At 39.3% G+C, this 24,946-nt stretch overlaps 1 protein-coding gene across 1 annotated transcript; it reads right to left on the bottom strand.

The window, feature by feature from the left end:
* Window positions 1-1,075: 1,075 nt before the first annotated feature.
* Window positions 1,076-23,692, bottom strand: LOC146373741 (uncharacterized). The gene is made up of 17 exons (XM_084950139.1): window positions 23,665-23,692; window positions 22,394-22,436; window positions 14,468-14,622; window positions 13,721-13,855; window positions 13,156-13,353; window positions 12,432-12,626; window positions 11,642-11,836; window positions 10,915-11,112; window positions 10,731-10,744; window positions 10,621-10,643; window positions 9,802-9,902; window positions 6,857-6,942; window positions 5,930-6,009; window positions 4,165-4,324; window positions 3,056-3,218; window positions 2,878-2,931; window positions 1,076-2,778 (listed from the first exon to the last, which is right to left on the bottom strand). Exons 1-17 carry the CDS (start codon window positions 23,690-23,692, stop codon window positions 2,525-2,527), a joined length of 2,082 nt encoding a protein of 693 aa, XP_084806265.1. The 3' UTR covers window positions 1,076-2,524.
* Window positions 23,693-24,946: the final 1,254 nt, after the last annotated feature.

Raw genomic sequence — 24,946 nt, 5'->3', positions numbered from 1 at the left:
GCAAACTGGTAAACAAGGCTAGGTAGCGAGAGATGTTTATAAAACTACAACATGAGTAGGATAATGGAGTGAGTCTAGAGGTGTGGGATCTGATTGACCCTAGGCACAGACCGAAGGGCAGCAGGTCAAACCGGTGGTGGGAATGGTGCAAAGGCGTCACCTGTCTTGGTCCTGGTTTTCATGAGAGAGGCTGCTGTCGGGGGTTGGGGGGCTCTGGCCTTTGAAGTTGGTGAGGGCTTGACTGCCTCTCTACACTTGGCGGTGGTTGTCTGTCTGGAAGCCCTTAATCCTTCTCCTGTAGGCCTCCTTGGCTTGTTTGATGCCCCTCCTCGGGTTGGCTCTGGCAGTGCTGTCCAGAGAACTGTCCCCCAGCCTGAAGGCTGTGTTACGAGTTCTGATCAGAGCCTGTTCTTCACTCGTCTTCCAGGGTTTCCGGTTAGGAAGAACTCAGGTGGTTTTGGTCACTGTCACATTCACTACACACCACTTAGAGTAGAAAAGGACAGACAGAGTGAAGGTCTCCAGGTAGTCCTGTAAAGTCCTGTAGCTGGAGGGGAGCATGCTCCAGCCACAAGATGTACATCTACAACATATAACCCAGTGTAATGTATTAAATATAATGAATGTTCCTAAATGGTTGAACAGCAGCATGTGACTGCAACATTAAATCCCAAGGAAAAATCTGGACCTTAAATCAAATCTGATGACGTTGTGTTTTATAAAGAATTTTAAAAAGAGCAAAAAAACAAACAAACCAAAAAATGAAAAAATTATGCACTCCCTAGTATGTTTTGGGTATGTGGTATCCATATGGGTATCCATAAAGTAAAGTAAAGTAAGAACAATAAGAACAGAGTATTGATTTATTATCTAATTCTGTTGAATATCTACGAATATACAAATAAACAATGTGTATATAAAATGTAGTAATAGTTATGTATATATATAGTCCAATAAATTGTTATATGCACATATTGTAATACAAGTTCTTTTTTCATTAATTTTTTTGCTAAAGAACCTCCACTTTTGATAATCCCAACCTCAAGGCGATAACTCAGTAATAAAAAAACCACACACACATTCAATTATTCTTATCTTCTTATTTATTTAAAACTTAATAATACAGGAGGTGCTATTAAATATTAAATATAAACATGCAATATAATATATAATATATAATATATATACTGTATATCATGAGCTTGTCCTGTTAGTAGCTTAAAGGTATGTTCTTCCCAATTTAGTAAAGACACATACAGTACAATAAATGCCAAACATCTTCCCGAAAGTCACATATATAAAAATAACTTGGGTCAAGGTGATTAAAAGTAGGTACTTACAAAGAAACAGAAATATTGCATTTTTAGAGGGATCAGTGGGAACTGGGGTGCTTATAATAATGGTATTGTCAACTAACCATTTGACAGTTACAAGCTTTATCTTTCAAATAAATCATGCTTTACAGTACATTTATACATTCAATTGTATGGTTCAAGGACATGTGCAAATAGTTGCCATTTACAATTTAGTTCAGTGCAAAAAAGAGGCATAAAAATAACAGTCGCAAAAATTTCAAATGACAAACAATATTAGCTGATAGCAATTTAGCTTATGTGACCGTTAAGCTGTATGCTAACATTCTTGCATGCCTTGCTTCCTGTTACACTGATAGCTAAGGTGTTAGCTACTGTTAATTTCAAACCAACACTAGCTTGGATATCCTAGTTACTACTTTAGCTTTTTCAGACTTTGAAAGATAATGGTCATATTGCATTACTGCATGTATAAGTTAACAGCACTGTGCACTAATTAGCTGTGTAACAGTAGTAATTACCGAGCACACGTTTTGGGATGCGTTCAAAAACAGAGCAACATGGTTTGGATGGAAATGAGCGTTGAACATTTAATGCATTACTGATAGCAACTTGTAAGTAATATCACTAATAACTAATTCTGGATTTTTAAAATTTAAACAGTTTAAAAGTAATGCAATCCCTAATCAAGTTAATTTTTTCTATAATGCATTAATTGAGTAAACATATTTCAGTTAATGAATTAATTCAATAGAGTTACATGTTCTTCAATTATTTAGGTAACAAAAAGATTAAAAAGATCACATTTTTAAACATTTTCATGTGTGCTTGCACAACAATAACTAATGTAAAAATAAAATGTGTGATAGAAATATGGCTGGTTCTTTGATTTTATGCTTACACCAGCAAAGTGCCCAAATGTTAAGCTTCAATGGTCTGTCCTTTTAGGGTAGAGTTTTACAAATTAATGGGCATTTCTAAGGTTCAGTGTTATATTGTTAATAGACCATTATGTAAGAGAACATCCCTGTAATGAGTACTTTAACAGTACATTCTTCTGAGGATAAAAAACCCCTATGCATTACTCTTAGTGTAGCACTATTTTAGAGTAAGAAAACCAACACTGAGTAAATAAAAATTGAGTACTTGTTCTAAGACAAAAACAAGAGAATAGCTAATAACTGACCATACATAGATCAGACAGTGGTGATCTAAGATGAACATTTAGAAAAAATGAAATGGAGCGACTGAAGAACAGAGTCATGGTTGAAATCAGTGAAAATATTAACGTTGTTAAAGATGTAGGTCTTCCCAAGAAACAGTTTAGGTGATTTGCAGTGATAATCTATGTCCAAGATGTGATGCAAAGGCAGAGCTGTCACGTTGGCATATTTCCCATGAACCCATAGCACATTCCTGAACACAACGCTCTTCACAGACACACTTTCCACAGTCCCAATGTACACTAAATAAAGAGATACACATGCACATTACATTAAAAACCCATAAAAAAATTTAAGAACAACATTCGTTCCAATATTGAAAATTATAGATGATATCTTACTTTCTTTGCAGAGATCACTTGTGTTTAGATTATTCAAAGATAGAAGTCTGGATCCTAAAAAAAGAACATTATAGGCATATTATTGGTCAAATGCATTACCTCAACTGTGCTATGAAGTCAAAATGACACAAAATGAAGTTTAACTTTGTGAGAGGACATTTAAGCAGACACAACAGACCATGAATCATCTTTCTCTGATCCTTTCCTGGTTCATGGATTCTTCTCAGCCTCTCAGCACAGCATGACCACAGGGTGGTGTTGTAATAGAGGTGACCACAGCATCCAAATCCTGTCTTGACAGAGTAAAGCACCTCTTTTTCCTGGCTTGAGCAGCAAATATCCTGGTTTTGAAAAGATATATAATTCATTATGGTTAATGAAAGCATAATCGTTTGCAACCAGTGAGGCCACAACATTAAGTTCAGTCAGTAATTTTGGTACGTTGGCTGAATTTAGCTATATTTTTTGCACATGGGAATGAAGAATGGATTTGACTTAAGTTATTCTGACTGTCAGATATACAGTAAATAGATCCAGAGTGCAGTTAAAACATAGATTTCACTATGGCCTTAGAGAAAACTGCTTAGAGGAGCTCACTGAGCCTGATATTAACAATAACTACTCCAACTTCACAACTGTTTTATGTTATAAGATCTTATGATTGTCACGGCCAGGGGATCAGCAGGCCGCTGACTAGTAGCGTTCTGTCTCTCTCTTGCTCTCTCTCTCGCTGTCTCGCCAGGGCGGAACTCATGGTGGGTTCACGCCCTCGGCCCATGCCCCTCTGAAGAGGAAACACCTGGGCCTCATCAGTGCAGCTAGCATTTAAGCCAGGGAGTGGCTTCTACTCATCGCTGGATCGTTGTGTGTGACTCGCGTCAGTGCAGCCCAGCTCTGAGCAAGTTCTCTTTTGCTTCCCTGCGCAAAACCTCTAACGTGTGTTTCCTTCTGTACATAGATCCCCTGGACCCGACCCTGCATTCCCCGAGTGGATTCCTGTTTTTTTGTGAGTGTTTGGAGAGAGACTGGTCACGATAGGAGAGAGTCAGAAGAGGAGCAAGTGTCTTTTCCCTACCTGGATTTCCCTGGAGCCTTTTCCCTGTCACCGCTTTGTATACCCCTGCACTATTTGTATATACACCTGGTGGAACTGTAATAAATACCAACTGTGCCTCTGAGTCCTGCGTGTGAGTCCTCAAGCGAACCGTGACAATGATATAATACAGTGTAAGACATGAATAGATGCACAAACAACAGATCCTCAGATAACACCATTAATAAATCTACCTGTGGCTTTTGCAGGATGGATCCGCAGCACTGAGCGTCCCCTCCATGCTTGTCTAATGATGTCAGATTGTACAGTATTCCTGCACAGCACTTCATCTGTGGGTCTTTAATGTTGTAGGCTTTGACCCCACAGCAGTGAAGGTTTTCTGATTTGGGGTGTCTGAGTGGAAAACAGAGGTAGCAGTTAGAATTAAATTAAGTACAGTGACATAAAGAAGTATGCTCATAAGAGGCTAAGTGAACCCCAAGTTGCTGCTGTTGCACTCCGAATATTAGTACAAAGTACTTAGGCTCATAAATGAGCTGTATGAATGTCTATATTTAAGTGAATGATGCTTATAGAAGTAAGTGCTTTGAGTGTTTGCTTGAGTAGAAAGACAATATATAAGTACTAGCCCACTTAGATCACTGCTTATGTATGTTGCTTGAAGTCAGCCTGAAAGATAACTTCCTCTCTGCTTCAAAACAGTGTTTACACAGGGTGAAGTGAAAGAAACACGCTATCAGAGCAATTTCAACACTCAGAGTCTACACAGAATGCATTTATACCCAGTGTTGCTGTTACTGTACAGCTACTGTAGCTGAAAACAGCCACAATTCAACGAGTTCAGCTGATCTGGAACTAACCATAAAACAGAAACTGAGATCTGAACGTGATATTTTATACATCAATACTTCTTTCAACCCATATGAGAAATACTGAATGATGAAATAACGGTAAGGGCAACACAGTAGTGTGGTGAATAGGGTTATTACGTCACAGCTGGAGGGTTCTGAGAAATCCGACTGAAAACAAAAAGGCATCCCAGGAGATGAGTCATGCACACAGACAGGGTTTTTAAACATAACAATCTCAAATGGCAGTCAGAGTCAGGGACTCAGACAGGCTGACAAAGAGAAATTGTTTGGCACAGTAAGTTAAGAGGAAACAGATGAAGCAGAATTTGTGCTCCGGTAATTATGTGTGTCTTCCTATCTCAGACACCATGTCTGTTTAAAAGGATTTTGCCATGCAGATGTTTTTTTAATTTTAAGAGACAGAATAAGTTGTTCCCATGCTCCCGTGTTCCCATACTGATTATAAAAAAAGGAGGAAATTCCCGTTTTCATCAGCAATGTAAAGTAATTAAACAAATCACACATTTTTCTGATTTGTTTGGGTGGAAAACAGAGGTACTAATTAAAATTAAATATGGACAGCGACATGAAGAAACATGCTCCTAACAGGCTGAGTTAGAGTTCTTATGTTCACTGCTGGATGCCAGCTTGAAAGATAATGTCTTTACCACAGTCTTTACACAGGCTGGGAATTAAAAATAGATCATTAGAGCTACAGCTTCAGCTCTCTGTTAGTGTCCACATAAAAAAAAAATACCAGACAGGGTGTAACAACTAACAGTTAGCACCAAACCCAATAAAAGAACCAGACAGGCTGTTTGAGAGAGATTCCTTGGCACAGTAGTTCAGCGCATTTTCCAAGGGGAAAAAAGAACGTCTGCCTTTCTCAGACGGTTTCGTGCGAAATGTTTTTTTTCCCTGCTTCGCCTTTCTGGGTTTTTCTGTTTTCACTCAAGAGACAGACTACAGATAAAAAATGTTTCCATACTTTCAGCCACCCTGTCTGACAAAATTCCAACCAGCGTTATATTCCAACTGATTAAAACAACAAAGTTAAAGAACTCATTTTTCACTGGACTTTCTCAGCAATGTAAAGCAGCAACGCAAACACACTCACTCACACACACACACACACGCACACAATCACCTGTGTCCGTTGCAGCAGATCTCAGTACGAGGCCGGTAAATTTCCGTCCCACAGCAGTGTTGTCCCGGGCTGCCATAAAACTGAGAACAACATAGAGTCCCTTTAGCCGGATTGTAAGGAATACACATCTCTGAACATTCCTCTCCATCATCTCTGCCCTCGTACAAGGTGTCATTACAACAGAGAACTCCACGTTATGCTGAGCCATACGCAGTCACTCCACAGCACTTGAAGAATCAGAAATAATGCAGTAAATTGCTCAACAATGCACAAACAGCCAAACCCTTTTATTTGTGCATTTAAATGCACATGGATGAACACATAAATTTATGAGTTTTTACAAAAAGAAGATGAAATGCAAAAATCAGGAAAAAAACAAAAAGTTGAAACAATTCAAACATTACACAGGTCTCATTTCCACACATAACATATCTAATTTTTTTTTTTGTCTTACCAGATTTATGGACCTTTTGCAGTAGTGGTAACCAAAACCAACACCGCTAGACGAGTTTAAACATCAGATTGAAAAACACCCTCAGTTACTGTATAAGAGGAGCGGGGTGGAGCTCTAAGCTCTCTCATCGAAGCTGCACAAAAACAACCTTTTTTGTCTGGGATCACTAGGTACCATTGCTGTCAGTTATTTGTGTAAAACTGAACATTGCAGCATGAGGCCCTTCATTTTTAATAACAAAAACTTTAATGAAAAATCTCGCCAAAATGCCATTAATATGTTTTTCCCTTTTGTTTTTTTAAGGAAACAGTGCTTTAGGCTTTAGCCATAATTAGAAAGCTTGATTTCATTTTCCTACAGAAAAAGAGATTAAAACTGTTGAGCTTTGCACTTTACACTGATTAAAAAACACAAACAGCTGAGCAGGCCCAGAAAAGGAAAAAGAAAAACCCAAAAAACAATTTGTACATTACTTGATCTATCCACGGCTTGCATCGAAATACGGATCCATCACAGCAGACTTCTATACGTGGGTCATACACCCTGGCCTTGCTTTGACCTAAACAGATAGGTGTGAGGGTTGGGGTGGGTTGGGGTTAGGTGGAAAGAGGAGATAGTAGTTGCAGTAAAAATAAAACATGTTGCGATTAATGATGTCTTTGAAAGATGACTCAGAGGATCTGAGGTAAATAAGACAACTTTACCTTGTAACTTTGTTACACACAAGTTGCTTATTCTCCCTCCTTTGCAAAATACTGACTATAAAATAAAGGAATTCGGTTGGTTTCCAAGTCTTTGTAGGAGGCATCTGGGGCTAGGTTGGTAGAAGAGCTGTCCCCACTATGCATTTCATTGGGCAAGATAGTGAACAAGATACTGAGTTACCACTGATGCATACACGGTAGTGTGAGTGTGTCTGAATGTTAGATAAAAGTGCTTAGTCCTACATGTAAGTGACTGAGTGAAAGGGATTTATAGTAGAAAGTGTTTTGAGTGCTCAACTAGTGCAGGAAAATGCAAAAAAAAACAGGATAAAGGTAAACACTACACACCCTGATGTGGGCTGTTAAGCATACCAGACATTTCTGAACAGCTCACATATTATGGAAAGACCAAACCACATGTTTAAAACCCTCCACCTCCGGGCTTAGAGCCTTAATTCTCCACACTGGAATACTTAAAAAAAGTAAGCAGGGTGAGGTGTGTACAGCCAAATTGCTGCAAGCAGTCAAAAATGGTGGAGAGGAGGGTGGACATGAAGGGAGTGTAAACCCTCAGAAGTTAATGCCTTTGGTGATTAAGATATGGTGATTTAAAAAAAACAAAACGTCTTTTGTGGAGTACAGTAACTGATATAGATGCCAAGATTTTGAACAAACCAGCTGCTGCACATCCTTTTTTGGATTCAAAGATAATCCTGAGTTATCCCTTTTTATTCATTGCAAAGCTTTAATGTTTTTCATAGGGTGGTTCAAAAAGATGGAAGCTCTTTCAATTGTGTGGTCTGGGGGAAAATATCAAGACCATTTTCCCATAGCAATTTAACCTTTTGCTAATATGAACAATGAATCTTTTTCTATGTAGGGAGAAAAAAACTTCACTGTCTGAAAGTTTGATGAAAAAAATACTTAAAGTCTTCAAGGGACCCTTAGAAAAAAATTGTTTTGTCTAACTTTCTAACTGTCAGAGTTATTTACACACCCAAGATAAGAATGTCAATGTGAACTTGTTTGTGAACTTCTTTTAAAACAGTCCCTCTTTTTGGGCAAAAGCCATTTAACTTAAGGCCTAAAACTGTCTCTGTGGCAGATTTGATTTGATGGATTTATAACAGTGTTGGTGGTTACAGTTAAATTACAACAACTCACTACTTGAACTAAAGTTCGGGGTCAGTCATTGTAGTGCAGCGCTTGACATGGTTGCCTCACAAGAAGAAAGTGCTGGGTCCTAGTCTGCAGACTGATCAGCTGTTCAGGGGCTCATCCTGCCTCTGGTTGGAAAACAGAGCCTTGCAGCTGGGGTTCGTTTCAACCCCATGATGACTCTGACTCTTTCCTGACACTAAACACACTATAATAATTATAGTTTTTTTTTTTTTTTTTTTTTTTTTTTAAATCACCATACAGGCATGAGGTCCATATGGAAGGTCAAGTGAGAAAAGACTGTGTATTATGCAGTACCTTATTGACTTGCATAACAACATATCTATGTTCTGTCAGGACTATTGCTGCAAGTGACTAATCACATTGTTGTAAAAGAAACCCTTAAAGTTCTAAAGCATGGCTGTTAGTAGGAAGACTTCACATAAAGAGTTCATGTATAGATGACAATGTGTTGGATGAATTACTGAATCAAACAGAAATCATTTTATTCTACCCATAGCCATGATCTTTCCTTAGTTATACTGTTACTTCTCTGGGCCTGAGCTTATTTTTAGATAGAATGAGGCTAACTGGAAAACTGTTCTCTGGACTGATGAATCACACTTTCAGCTGCCAACATCATCCAAGCTAAATAGGGACCAATAAAACGTTATTTACGGGTACCATTATAGAGGCATAGGGCCAGGGTAACTTGAAAGCACCATTAATAATGAACATGCTTTCGAGGAACACGTGCAGATAAGATTGCATTCTTTTCAGTCTGTAACTATCATAAATGCATGGCTGATAAACTGATGCTTTCCTCAGGATCTGTCATCCAATAAAAACATCTGGCACTTTGTGGAAAACTAAAGAGGCAAAAAACTGGCTAGCACTTGAAACATGAGACTGTGAAAACATGCGACTTCAAAAGCTATTTGATCTCCTAATTTCTTACAAGTTGTGTAAAAAGACAAGAGGATGCAGCACAGTGGGAAACATGCCCCTCACCTAAACATTTGGAAAAGGGTTTTTTGGTATTGACTTCACAATGAGCAAACAGGTTACAGTATAATATAATATAGTTTCATCATCCTAGATGAAAGTTCTTTAACAACATCTTGTCGATAGAGCCTGTTAAGCTTGTTATTTTATCTCTTTATAGTTTTCCATTCTAGGGATTTTCCAAAATGAGATGCTGTCACAAAAGCAAATGATGCAATGTTCCCTTTAGGGGAAATTTATACTGCAAATATTTTTTTTGTTTTTACACGGTTGCACGTAAGATAAACATGTTTAAACTGCTCACTCAGCTCTAACTGCCTTCTTGGAGCGTGGGCTGTTCCTTATCTGATTCAACTCACTCTACAGGCCCACATAAAAACCATGGGATGATGCAATGTCACATACAATGATCAATGATAGATAGAACATCTGCAGGGAAGCTTTAAGAGTGTTCTTAGTTTTGTTTTTGTTTTTGCAGGACTATGCAGAGTTCTTGAAAACTTTCCCTGGCACACACTCACTCAAAGAAACAGCTATGGAGACGGTAATACCTGAGGCGCAGAACCAAAAAGGCTTTTGGTGTCTCGCACAGCAACGATGCGTCTTTGGATTGTAACATGTCGACCCACAGAGATGTGTGTTTGGTTCAGTGCTGTGGATAGACAAACACAGCCAAAATAAACACAAAAACCACTCCATATCACTGGTACACTACCACAGAGCAGAACAGAAAGTATTAACAGGTATATTTCTTTTTACCGGCTACTGGATGGCGTCACACTTTACTGCGTGTACTCGGATTTCATTCAGTAAAGATTAAATCTGTGACCTCAATCCAACTGAAAAAAATTGGTGGACCAGGCTTAAAGCCAATTGTGTGTCTATAAACCAACAAATTTCAATTAACTAACCCCTAATTAACCAATTCTGTCAAGAAGAGTGATCAAATTCATGCCAAAAGCTTGCTCATGGCTACCAAAAGTATGTGGTTTAGGTGCGACTTACTAAGGGACATTTAACTTAGTTGGGGTATATTTAGACTTTTGGCACTGTGGGGATTACAGAAGATCAAAAATCATTTCAAACTTGTGCACCCATTGTTTTTTAAATTATTAAAGGTGTGTGCTGTATAGTCACTCATGAAAAAGAGCAGTTCAAAGAAATAATTTAAGCAGAAATTTACTATGATATTCATGCCAGTTATGAGTCCATGTACACTTTTGAGCACAACTGTAAATAAACTCAAATTAGAGTAGAACATTTCCTACAAAGCCTGAATGCATGATAGTCAATCTTGACTAGATTAAATTTACATTTGTCTACATATGACATTATAGTAAAAATTGTTATAGTAAAACCCATTTACTTACCAAAAGTGTTGGAGCTCATGTGTCTGAAAAATATAAAACATAAATGCAAACATTCATATATTTGCACAAAAAAGTAAAAGAATGATATTTTATTGCAGTATGCATCTTACCAGTTGTTGAAAACCTGTAAAGATAAAGCACAAAGACTTTTGAAGTGGAAAACCAAACTAAACCAAAATAATTGCCATTAACTCATCATTTGTCATTACATTTTAATAGAAATTATGAAGCTAAGAGCTAAATCTTAAATAGATTTGTAAGATGTGCATGAGACTGCATTTGACCATTTCTGACCTTCAGGGTTAGCTGACTCCTTTGCACAGCAAGATGAATGCTTGGGTTGTATCTCCAGAACACCTTCATTCTCACAGCAACACTGAGTCCTGTTGTCATACTGGTTGTGACCGCAGCACTGGTGGAAAGTGGAATTCCTCACCAGACTCTTCTTATTATCATTCGGACCACAATGCAGATTTCCCACATTTTGCACTCCTGTGAAAACAAATCAGATACTAAAAACTGTAAGACTTATACTTGAATCATAGCTAATTCATGTTTAGCTTATACTGTATGAGAAAACCGTAAAAATAATAATTGCAATGCTGCTTTTCACAGTAAAATGATTATCTTATGATTAGCTCTATCGTTTTAAATAATATTATGTGGAGGTTTGAGAAAAACAGCTAACTGACAGCATAGTTGCTTGGGTTTGTTGAAGCAGTTGTGGAAAGCTGTAGAGGCAACAACAAAGTCATCACCTCCAGTAATGAGTCTGGATTTTATTGGATTGCTGTAAGACAACTATTGGAGGAGCAACAACACTGTAGACATGGCAGATCTTTTTTAAAGGCAAGTTTATTAATTAGTATTTAATTCCATGATGTTTACTCAATCAAATACATTTCTCACCACAGTCTGATGTGCATTAAGACTCATATGTACAATATGACAATAAGTGCAACTGTTTTTATTGGATTCGTCACACACAGCTTGCATGTAAATGTACAAAGTAATGAGTTACCTGTAGTGGAGCTCTTGTCACAGCAAGATGAATCCTTCGGTTGTACCTCTAGAACAAGTTCCTTATTCTCACAGCAGCACTGAGTCCTGTTGTCATACTGGTTGTGACCGCAGCACTGGTGGAAAGTGGAATTCCTCACCAAACTCTTCTTATTATCATTCGGACCACAATGCAGAATTCCCACATTTTGCACTCCTGTGAAAACGAATCAGATACTAAAAACTGTAAGACTTATACTTCAGTCATAGTTAATTCATGTTTAGCTTTGTGTTTATGTGTTTCTTGTACAGTATATCCTGCAATACTGCTTTTCACTGTAAAATGATTATCTTATGATTAGCTCTATTTCAGTTTAAACAATATTCTGTGGAAGTTTGTAAAAAAAAAAAAAAACAGCTATCTGTCACTATAGTTGCTTTGGTTTGTTGAGGCAACTATGGAAAGCTGTAGAGGAAATGACAAAGTCATCACCTCCAGTAATGAGTCTGGATTTTCTTTGATTGCTATATGACAACTATTGGAGGATCAACAGCACTGTAGACATGGCAGATCTTTTATAAAATATGGTATTGCTTGTACAGAGTTTTGAATTAAGGGAGAAAAATACACACAAATGTGGCAGGTTTATTAATTAGACTGTAATTCTATGATGTTTACTCAATCAAATACATTTCTCACCACAGTCTGATGTGCATTAAGACTCATATGTACAATATGACAATAAGTGCAACTGTTTTTATTGGATTCGTCACACACAGCTTGCATGTAAATGTACAAAGTAATGAGTTACCTGTAGTGGAGCTCTTGTCACAGCAAGATGAATCCTTCGGTTGTACCTCTAGAACAAGTTCCTTATTCTCACAGCAGCACTGAGTCCTGTTGTCATACTGGTTGTGACCGCAGCACTGGTGGAAAGTGGAATTCCTCACCAAACTCTTCTTATTATCATTCGGACCACAATGCAGAATTCCCACATTTTGCACTCCTGTGAAAACGAATCAGATACTAAAAACTGTAAGACTTATACTTCAGTCATAGTTAATTCATGTTTAGCTTATACTGTATGAGAAAACCGTAAAAATAATAATTGCAATGCTGCTTTTCACAGTAAAATGATTATCTTATGATTAGCTCTATCGTTTTAAATAATATTATGTGGAGGTTTGAGAAAAACAGCTAACTGACAGCATAGTTGCTTGGGTTTGTTGAAGCAGTTGTGGAAAGCTGTAGAGGCAACAACAAAGTCATCACCTCCAGTAATGAGTCTGGATTTTATTGGATTGCTGTAAGACAACTATTGGAGGAGCAACAACACTGTAGACATGGCAGATCTTTTTTAAAGGCAAGTTTATTAATTAGTATTTAATTCCATGATGTTTACTCAATCAAATACATTTCTCACCAAAGTCTGATGTGCATTAAGACTCATATGTACAATATGACAACAAGTGCAACTGTTTTTATTGGATTCGTCACACACAGCTTGCATGTAAATGTACAAAGTAATGAGTTACCTGTAGTGGAGCTCTTGTCACAGCAAGATGAATCCTTCGGTTGTACCTCTAGAACACGTTCCTTATTCTCACAGCAGCACTGAGTCCTGTTGTCATACTGGTTGTGCCCGCAGCACTGGTGGAAACTGGAATTTCTCACCAGAATCTTCTTTTTATCACTTGCACCGCAACACAATTGCTTGTCCTTGGCAAAAGCCTCTGTGGAGAATACCATGGAGATTCTTAACTCTTTGGCCTCAACCATAACTAAGCTGATAAGCCTCTGCAACATTCTGCCGATGTTGATTAGATTTTTTCCACTTGTACATTTGTTCTACTGAAGAACGAGGGATCCTTCTACACAACATTACCGTATGTTCAAATGAACATCTAGAACCACAAATCCATTTTCTTTTGTTTCCACTATTTCTCCTTACTTACATAAAGTAAGTATGTTTTGCAGTGGAAAATCACAACTCTCAAGAAGTCCTATTTTTTGTTTGTAACACTGTCTGTTTTCGAATTTTGCCTTTTAATTATATACTGTATGCTTAATATGATGTTTTTCATCAGTGTGTCTGCTCACCTTTACCGCAACATTCAGCCATTGGTCCAGGTTTTGCAGTGATGGTTGATTGACAGCATATTTCATTGACAGGGTTGTAGGGCTTCAGCCCACAGCAGTTGGACACTTTTTCACTCAGACCATGAGTAACATTGGCTGTAAAATAAAGACACAAACATTAGAAGCAGTGTAACAGCTGAAAGTGTCATGTTAAGTGTTTAATGGCCCACAGTTGTTCAAAAAAAGAAATGTTGCAATAGCTCTGAATAAATGGAAACATCTAACTTAGTGATAGCAGATGAACACATACAGATGTGTGCAATAAATCCAGACATCCCATCATTACTTTACTGTTCTTTTTCTGTTCATTTGCACTCTGACAAAAAGCATGCTAATTTACAATAACAACAACAAGCACCCAAAAAGTTTAAACATAGCTATCCATAACTGGGTAATGATTTTCGTATTACAGTATCTGCCATGATTTTTTTTTTTACCAGAGTAGGGGGTGTATACAGTCAACTTCCAGTTTATTCAGTAAATTAAATTTTGTATTAAAAACAAATTTTAGTCTAAAGCGGTACAATTCAACTGCTTCATAAACTGCAGCCTCCAAAACAGCCAGAAAGGTGGTTAAGAGTTTTTGTGCTCTTTAACTTATTTTCTATTAAGATTTTTAATTTAGGTGCTCTTCAGGTGCTTTTCTTTATTGGCCAGTTGCAAAGTCAAACTTTCAGTTTCAGTTTAGCTAGATTTCAAGTTCGTTACCTCTGAGAGTGTTTCCGTCTTGTACTTTGCAACAGGTTGCTTTTTCAGGATTGTAAGGTTCCTTTCCACAACAAGACAGACTCGCCCCTGGGTAAAGTTTGTTTCCACAGCAAGCAGCTTCTTTTGTGTCATACTTTGTCCCATTGCAGTCTTTTCTGAAAAGCACAGATAACCAAAGCCTATTATCAATGACAGTAAATTCCATAGACTTAACAGTGCATACAGAAAATTGCTATTTTACACCGTCAAACCTAGAGAGATTACTCCCTTTACCCTTTGTACTAATGCCCTCTATTGGACAACTATGAAAATACACTAAAATGTAGCAACAGGAGCATACTCATAAGCTGTTTATAGTATTTTTAACACCTCCACCCTTGCTGTGCTGACATAAAATTTATCTGAATATGGGACATTTTAAAACCTCCCTCTACTCCAAATGTCAAAAACTGGAAGGTACTTCTTAAAATCCCAGCTCAAAGTCGAAGTTCCTCAGAATTTTTTTACATTAACTTGTCTTAGTATGTCTTCCATCACATCTTTCCAACTGGGTTAAATGTAGAAGCTCATGGGTACTGGTTTAGCTCTCTGGGATGAGCAGGTGACCACTTGATGTATGGCTAGGAGCGGCCAGCCCAGGTTTGAATCTGACCCATGCCCCTTTACCATACATCTTCCTCACTCTTCTAATAAGGCAGTTTATCCTAGGTTATTTCCATTATAGCTTACAGGACATTTTACAATTTAAAGCTTAATGATTAAAAACAAAAATGTTTATGTATTCTCAACTGATTCTTTGAAGATGTGAAACAGACTACCCCATCATCTTGTAGTAGAAAGTGCTTTAGGTGCTCATATTGAGTAGAAAGGCACTATAGAAGTATCAGTCCATTTACCATTTTCCATTAACTCTGCCTCCTGGATGTCAACCTCCTGTGTTCTTTTAGGCGCCACTGTCTCCTTTTCTAGGCACCACATCATAGTGGGTCTCACTACCATTTTGTAAACCTTCCCTTTCACTCTTGCTGCTATTCTTCTGTCCCAAATCATGCCTGACATTCATCCCACTTCCACCATGAACCTGTCACTCCTACCACACACCATTGTCTCACTGTTTCCATAGATCTTCTTCATCAGCCTCATATCTTTGTGTGGAATTCCTGATTTCTTCATACAGTATCACATTTCCTCTCTTTGCACCTTGGCACTCCATCAACACTCTCAAAGCTTACATTGCTTTCAGAGTGTTAGTACAAGAATACCTCTCTATTTTTCTCACATTCCTCCATAGGTACACCATCTGAACCAACTGCCTTTCATTCTTCAGCCTCTTCATTGCTGTCTTCTCTTCCTCCTTACTAATCCATTCAAAGTTCATGGTTCATTTATTTGTCATTGTAAAATACAATATACAAGGTAATTTACTGTACTACTGCTTAAAAAGATGGCACTCCCTATAGTATAAATAAAAGTTCAATTCAATTCAATTTTATTTATATAGCGCCAAATCACAACCTCAACTTACCACAAGGCACTTTGCATTGTAAGGTAAAAACCCTACAATAATAAAGAGAAAATAAAGAAAACCCAACAATGATATGACACCCTGTGAGCAAGCGCTTTGGTGACAGTGGGAAGGAAAAGTTTCCCACTGATTAAATGCAGAGTAGTGTACAGACAAATATTGTGTGTGAAAAATATCAGTGAAGAATAAACACGCCGTGCATCATGGGACTCCCCCATCAGCTTAGACCTACTGTAACATAACTAAGGCTATGTCTACACTAGCCCGGATAAATTTGAAAATGATGTATAAGTCTGAAAACACTCCACACTATCGTTTTCATTCGTTTTCACAGAGTTATTCATCCACATTGAAACAGGCGAAAACACTTATGCTCTAGTACTGCACATGCGTGAAACGCAAGACGATTCGACCTGCCTCACTTCTGTCAGTCATTTATTTACTTTCTGGCTCTTTGAAACGTCGCGGCAAAATGTTGAGGAAAAGCAGCGAGTTTTTTAAATGGACTAACAAAGAGGTGGAGTTGTTGCTGCGAGTAACACAAAAGTACAAAGTTGCAAAAGTGAGTGAGAATTAAAGAATTTGAAGAAAAGCTATCTGAAGCATGTACAAACTGATATTAATCTTTACTCTCTGTGTGGACGGAAGACCAAAACGGAGACAAAAGGATGCATTTTCAAACGAAAACGTGTTAGTGTGGACATGGCCTAAGGGAGAATTCAGGGTCACCTGAACCAGCCCTAACTATATGTTTCCTCAAAAAGGAAAGTTTTAAGGAAAAGTCAAGGAAAGTTAAGTTCTCTGCCTTTTAATCTTAAAGGTAGAGAGGGAGTCTGTCTACAGAATCCAAACTGGAAGCATGTTCCACAGAAGAGGGGCCTGAAAGCTGGAGGCTCTGCCTCCCATTATACAATATCTCACAAAAATGAGTACACCCCTCACATTTTTGTAAATATACAAATATATCTTTCCATGGGACAACATGGAAGATATGGCACTTTGATACAATATCAAGTAGTCAGTGTACAGCTTGTATAACAGTGTAAATTTGCTGTCACCTAAAAATAACTCAACATACAGCCACTAATGTCTAAACTGCTGGCAACAAAAGTGAATACACCCCTAAGTGAAAATGTCCAAGCTGTCCTCGAAGTGTCAATATTTTGTGTGGCCACCATTATTTTCCAACACTGCCTTAACTCTGTTGGGGATGAAGTTCACTAGAGCTTCACAGGGTGCCACTCGTCCATGATGACATACTGGAGCTGGTGGATGTTAGAGACCTTTTGATCCTCCATCTTCCCTTTGAGGACTTCCCACGGATGCTCAGTAGAGTTTAAGTTTTAGAGAAATGCTTGGCCAGTTAAGTACCTTGCTAAGTTTGTTTAGCAAGGCAGCGGTCTTTTGGAGGTGTTTTGGGGGTTGTTATCATGTTGTCAGTATGTCACAGTACATGTTGACATTCATGGTTCCCTCAATTAACTATAGCTCCCCAGTGCCAGCAGCACTCATGCAGCCCCAAACAATGACATCCCACCACCATGCTTGACTGCAGGCAAGACACTCTTGTCTTTGTACTCCTCACCTAGTTGCCACCACACAGCCGTGATACTATCTGAACCAAATAATGTTATCTTGGTCTCATCAGACCACAAGTAATCCAGGTCCTTATTCTGCTTGTCTTCAACAAACTGTTTGCGGGCTTTCCTGTGCATTATCTTTAGAAGAAGCTTCCTTCTGGGACAATAGCCATTTGATGCTGTGTGGTGTATTGTCTGAGCACCGACAGGCTGACCCTCCACACTTTCAACCTCTGCAGCAATGCTGGCAGCACTCATATATCTATTTTCCACAACTTCTGGATATGACGTCGAGCATGTGCACTCAACTTCTTTGGTCGACCATGGCAAGGTTTGTTCTGAGTGGAACCTGTCCTGTTAAACTGCTGTATGGTCTTAGCCACCGTGCTGCAGCTCAGTTGTAGGGTGTTGGCAATATTCTTATTGCCTAGGCCATCTTTATGTAGAGTAACAATTCTTTTTTTCAGATCCTCTGAGAATTCTTTGCCATGATGCGCCATGTTAAACTTCCAGTGACCAGTATGAGTGAGTGTGAGAGCAGTAACACCAAATTCAAACACACCTGTTCTCCATTTGCACCAGCGGCCTTGTAGCACTAATGAGTCACATAACACCAGTGAGGGCACAATTTGGACATTTTCACTTAGGGGTGTACTCACTTTTGTTGCCAGTGGTTTAGGCAATGATGGTTGTGTGTTAAATTGTTTAGAGAGGCAGCGAATTTACACTGTTAGACTAGTTGTACACTGACTACTTTACATTGTATCAAAGTGTCATATCTTCAATCTTGTCCCATAAAAAGGTATAACAAAATATTTACAAAAATGTGAGGAGTGTACTCACTTTATTCAAATGCTGTACTTTTAAATACTCCAGGATCCACATGTAAGCCTACAGTCTTCTCTACTGGAGTGATATGGTACTACTGAATTAGATTCTGAATCAAACAGGGAGCCAATGAAAATAACCCAGTATAGGAGAAATATGCTCTCTCTTTCTAGTCCCTGTCAGTACTCTTGCTGCAGCATTTTGGATCAACTGAAAGCACTTCAGGGAGTTGTTAAGATAAGTTGATAATAATGAATGACAGTAGTCAAGCCTAGAAGTGATAAATGCATGAACTAGCTTTTCAGCATCACTCTAATATTCTTGTTTCTCTCTCCCTCCCTCTCCTCTGCCTAGGTGGAACTCCTTGCAAGTTCCCGCTTCTGGCCTACGAACCTGCAAATAATCACTCACCCTCTGCTTGTTATACGTCCACTCCAGCTACTACTTAAGACGACAGCTCAGTATTTGTCATTGCTGGATCGTTGCACGGCACACGTCAGTGTAGCCCCAGCTCTTTGCTGTTTATTCTTGTCTCTAGTGTTTTCCTAGCTTGCAACTGTGCTCTCTTGTATATAGATCTTCCTGGACCTGTTTATCCCTGGAGTGTGTTCATGAGCGCAAGAGTTTTATGAGTAGCGTGTGTGGTCGAACAGGAGTGTGGAGTGTTTCCTTCCCCCTCCCCGGATTTCCTGGAGCCCCCTTTCCCCTTGCATCTTTGTATATAGCACCTGGTGACATTGTAAATAAACTGTTCATCTTCTGTGTCAACAAAGTCCTGCGCTTGAGTCCACTTATTCACTGTGGCAGACACCATATTTCTAAGGCTACGTTCACACTGCAGGTCTTAATGCTCAATTCCGATTTTTTGATCAAATCCGATTTTTTTGTCTGCTCGTTCACACTACAAATAAAATGCGACAGCCGGATGGCCAGGAAGCGTTCACGATGTCTTCTCGGGCGCTTCTCCGGCGCTGATAATTGGCGTCTGTCTTGTGTCAGTGACGTAAAAGACGGATTTAATGCTACTTGACCATTCAAACAGCAGTCGCTTTATGAAACATCGGATATGTATCGGATTCAGTACCACATACGAAAGTGACCCAGATCGGATTTGAAAATATCGGATTTGTGCCGTTCACACTGTCATACCATGATCGGATATGGGTCGCATAGGGTAAAAAAAAATCGGATTTGATGCGCTTTCGCCTGCAGTGTGAACGTAGCCTAAGATTTTTGGGGTCAAGTACAATAATGTCAGTTTTATCTGAATTTAGAAGTCATGTCTTTATCTCTTCAAGACATTCCTGCAGTTTAAGTAATTGGTGTGTGTTATCTGGCTTCATGGATAGACAAAGTTGGGTATCATCTGCAAAGCAGTGAAAATGTATGCTATGCCTTCTAATGACACTGCCGAAGGGAAACGATATGGATCAAACCACTGCAGCGCAGCACCTTTCATACCTACAGTGTCAGTAATTCAAAGTGCCTGGATATGCTTTAAAATAAATGTTATACCTTTTACTTTATTTAGTTGACTTTATAGCAGCACTCACAGTGATGACAGACTTTGAGTGAAAACTGTTCAAAAACCCAGTGGTGTGTGTTTTTCATGTCCTGCACTTCCTGATTCAACACTCCTCCATCCTTCCACTTTTGACTCTCATGAGCTTTTCAGAATACTCACAGCAGACTCTCTTTACTCATTGTACATTTCTATCTCTAGCCTTAGTCACACAAACTTGTTACAGATTTTTCCAGGTCAAAAGTCTCTGTCTAGCAAATCAATATAAGTTCTTTTCTCCTTTCTTAATGTGCAACTTAACATATAGCTCACTATAAGCCTTGTCCTCTGCTTTTGTCACCTCTCTCTTTGGTCTACACCTAGCTCAATACTCCCATCTACTATCGTAATTGCTATGGTCCTGGGTCCGTGACCCAGGTTTTTGACTTTATGTTGGCAATTTTTGACTCTTTGCTTTATTAAGATGATTTGGGTTTGAGTTTTAGTTTTCCTAATGTCTTTGAGTTTACGCACGTTCCCCAGTCATGTCCTTGTGTTACATCTCCGTTTTCTGTTCCAATGTTCCCCTCCTTGTGTTGTCTGTCATGTGTCTCCATGTATGTTTTCCCCAGTCCATCTTGTATCTTGCCCTCTCTCTTTTCTCTCTTGCTCCCTCTCTCTCTCCATGTTTCTGTGTCCATCTCCAGGTTTGCTGTTCAGTGTTTTGAGTTAGTTCACCCAGTTTATGTTAGTTAAACCTGAGTTCCCATTTTGCCTCTTGCTTTCTTTATGTTCAGGTATTAATAAACGGCTTGCCTACTGTTAAACCTCACTCTCGCATCTATGTGTCTGCATGTGTGTCCTCAACCCCTCTCCTCACAGCCTGTTGACATTCATCTCCCTGAATATCACACTTTTTCTTTGACAACCTCTCCCTTTAAATACTTTGATGTACTTTATCCTCCGAGAACTCTATGTTCTTCTGTTTTCAGTTTCACCATGTGACCCTTGCCTCTGCCTTTTCTTGCTTCATATCTTTGATTTCTTAAATCATCCTGCAGACCACCATCTAGTTTGACCTGACACCACCTTGGTAAATGGCCTGCATTTGTATAGCGCTTTACTCAGTCCCTAAGGACCCCAAAGCCTTTACACTACATTCAGTCATTCACCCATTCACACACACATTCACACACTGGCAATGGCAAGCTACGTTGTAGCCACAGCTGCCCTGGGGCGCACTGACAGAGGCGAGGCAAAGTCTTGAAGTCTCCCATTCACTTTCAGACTGCACCTGCAACACGTTCTCACTCCCAAAGCGTAACATTTTACGCTAGGCGACAAATCGTCAACATATTACGTTTTCGGCTACCCACCACGTTCCTAAATGACGACCTCGGAAAATGAGGAAATATGAGAACCGTATGGACTCAATCTACACATGTTCGCTCTTTTTCTTCAAATCGCTTAGAAACACGCTATTTAACATCATTAAAGTCCTGGTTAACATCAGGAAAACGGTTATCTTTAGGGCTAGGGATAAGGTTAGGTTTAGGGCTGGAATACAGGGCTGGAACGTCTATTACCGCGGGACCGTCATTGCACTGGATTTCAGCCATAACCCGCCGCGTACCATAAGAACGCCGCTTGATTACATGGTATGCAAACCAAGAAGCTCCGCAGCAATAGAAGACTTGTAACATGCATCTGTATTCGTCCCCCCCCACACACACACTCACGCAGTCAAATGTGTTAAGAATCCAAAACCAACTTCTTTTCTCTCCTTATCATCACACCTACCCAACACTTCCTTATCACCTAGGTTCCCTTCACACATGTCGACTGAAGTCTGATCCAGTCACCAGTCCCAGCCTACCAAACCCGAGAGTCTGAAGCAGGTACATCTGTAATCCTTTTAGGAGAATGTGTCTCCCATTGAGTCTGAGAGGCGCGGCGCACACAACCAGAGCGCTTGATTACATGGTTTGCAAACCAAGAAGCTCCGCAGCAATAGAAGACTTGTAACATGCATCTGTATTCGTCCCCCCCCCCCACACACACACACTCACGCAGTCAAATGTGTTCAGAATCCAAAACCAACTTCTTTTCTCTCCTTATCATTACACCTACCCAACACTTCCTTATCACCTAGGTTCCCTTCACACATGTCGACTGAAGTCTGATCCAGTCACCAGTCGCAGCCCCCTGGGGACACGCTGTTCCATTTCATTCAACTTACTGCGGAATTCCTCTTCACCGGCCCCGGCACTGCACTCATCTTTGCCGCCGCCCTCGCAAACAACATAATCTGGACAGCCGCATAACCACTCTGCCTCGACTGTAATCAACACAATTGTTCAAACTCTAAAATTGGGAGGAGCCGTATCAATACAATGAGTTCTCTGTAGTCTATAACCAAACGCTTGACCTTTGATCAGCGGCCAGAAATTAAAGAACACATACACAAAGCGAGTGAAGAAACAGTGACTCACCCACAGTCGTTTCTGGCGGCTGCATTTGCTCCTGCGGCAGAAACTGCCAACAAGCACAAATTGAAAATGATGAGTTACTAAAAACTTGGACTAAAATTGAATAGCATTAGGAATCTTGATTGTCTACGGTAGACATGTAAAGAACCACAGGTTTAAAAAAAAGACTGACGGTAAAACAGTTGTCTCTATTTTCAGTGATTTAATCGAAGAATTTGAACATCTCTGGAGGCGTTTATAGATTTGTCCCGGGCATTTACTCATAATACGCCCTCAAGTTTGAATTTACATTTAAAGGTCTGCATGCACGAGAGGTTCTTAATTCATATTTGCAGATGCCTATGCACCTTTTGAACTATTTATGAAGTTCCGTAAATATTCTTGCAAAACACACACCGAGTTGATAACGCACACACAACTGACCACACAGATCTAAATGTTTGGGAAGCACAAACAAATCCTTTTGCTCCAATACTATTCCCCATACCACTCGTTAACTATACAAGATATATATGATTCTACAGTCTGACGGGTGTCTTCAAATGGAAGAATCAGTCTGCCGCCCACGCCCGGACGTCACGCATCTGATGCTATCACCTTTCCCATTCTTTTTCCCACAACGCCACAGTAAATTACTAGAAGATGAAAAAAGATGGGAAAACCCCCCCAAAACAACAACACACACACCACAAGAAGTTAGCTGATTTATATACCTGTGGATATGTTTGTGTTCCAGGTGTTGCATGTTTGTTTGTTAATAGCGGTGAGGCAGTTGGTGATACATTGTGCATTTCTTTTTACGCTATCCCTTTATTACCCCCTCCCTTTTCTGCCTGTCATATCTATCTATCTATCTATCTATCTATCTATCTATCTATCTATCTATCTATCTATCTATCTATCTATCTATATATATATATATATATATATGCTATTATTATTTATAATACTGGCAGTGGGAAGTGGAGAAAAAAATACCTTGCCTCCAAGCATTATTACCTATGACGCACGGTCTCTCTCTCTCCTCTCTCTCTCTCAAAGCTTCCACAAACAGCGCACCAGCAGTCGGAACCTTATCAGTTGTGTCAAGCCAGTGGCCCTATACACGGATCCTCACAACTCAAAAAGAACTAATAAATAAATCAATATCACTTACCACAATCAGTAGAGAATCCAAAAATCAGCCAAGCTAAAAGAACAGGTGGAGAACCATCATTATACAGCCTTAAAAAATACTCAAATATATCTATTTCAGCAAAGGTACGAAATCCTACCAAACCCGAGAGTCTGAAGCAGGTACATCTGTAATCCTTTTAGGAGAATGTGTCTCCCATTGAGTCTGAGAGGCAAACATATGCGGCTAAATAGTCTAATTAGCCCCACCTCCCACGTAATAACGCCTAAAAATATGTCATTTATAACCAGAGGGTCAAGGTAGCGGGCGCACACAACCAGAGCGCTTGATTACATGGTATGCAAACCAAGAAGCTCCGCAGCAATAGAAGACTTGTAACATGCAGTTGTTAAAGTATGCAGCTGCTCTAGACAATATAGATTCCAATTTTAAACACACCGCACTCAGGTGTGCACTGATTTCTATACCTGAAATAGATCCCACTGAGATGAAGATTTATTAGGGGAACCTGGCTTTCCTGTCCTGTTGGTGGGTTCAATTTTTAGATAGTCCAGATCTGATGGTGAACACTTTTATCTCTGTCTGTTACTGCAGCATTTTACTTCGATGCAGTTCCCAAGTCATCCATGGGAGTTAGTTTGTGAAAATTCAGTTTTTCATTCAGCTTGATACATGTTTTAGATGATGAAATCTTCTTAGAAGTGACGACAGGCTGTTTGAAAAGTGATCGTCTTTGAAAGACATCGTTAACATGTCACACATGTAGACAATATGGTTCAGGTGGGCTGAACCATATTGTCTACATGTGTGACATGTTAACGATCGTCGTATGCTGACGAGAGCTACCCAAATGCTGCTAGTTCCCATCTGTTTGTCATGGGGAGCGCTGCGCCCTACATGCGGTCCTTCTGATAATAGGATTCTTATTTTAACTTACATACCGTACATACTCCAATCCCCGAGGAAAATATTGCTGAATCAATTTAGAAAGTAAAAAGAAAAAAGAAAAAGAAAAACGAGAAAAAGACAGAAAAAAACGTTAAAACTAAAGGTCCTTCATTCCATTTAATCCAGCTGGAGTGATAGCATGGGACAGGAAAACAAAAAGATCATCAAGGACGTGAATTCGACTCCATCCCAGGCCACTCGTCCAGTAGATGATTTTACCGCTGACTCATTAGGCTTGACTTATGTTGTAAAAACTCACTAATAAATCATGTCGAACATACACTCCAAGCTCAAATCTTCGTGTGTGTGTGTGTGTGTGTGTGTACATGTGTGTTTTATGTTCTCTCGACTCACCTGCTTCATGACTCCTGACTTACTTTGCAGCGTTTAGCTCCATCTTGGAGATGACGCTTCCGTTTACTTCCAAGCATCAGTTTAACCGGTAACTCGTCGAATTATTATCTCCAGAATAT

This window comes from Perissodus microlepis, chromosome 14, assembly GCF_051167445.1.
Source record: "Perissodus microlepis isolate ML-2025 ecotype Zambia chromosome 14, ASM5116744v1, whole genome shotgun sequence".
In the NCBI taxonomy this organism is placed as follows: domain Eukaryota; kingdom Metazoa; phylum Chordata; class Actinopteri; order Cichliformes; family Cichlidae; genus Perissodus; species Perissodus microlepis.
This window is presented reverse-complemented; position numbering and strand designations above follow the sequence as displayed.

What these genes read in the sequence shown, in the direction of transcription:
- LOC146373741 (XM_084950139.1), bottom strand. Translation starts at nt 23,692, where the DNA reads ATGTACCTGCTTCAGACTCTCGGGTTTG. An exon ending in GCCGCCAGAAACGACTGTGG is followed by an intron (nt 14,623 to 22,393) that starts GTGAGTCACTGT and finishes TGTGCTTTTCAG; the next exon opens with AAAAGACTGCAATGGGACAA. An exon ending in TCAGAGAAAGATGATTCATG is followed by an intron (nt 2,932 to 3,055) that starts GTCTGTTGTGTC and finishes TTCTTTTTTTAG; the next exon opens with GATCCAGACTTCTATCTTTG.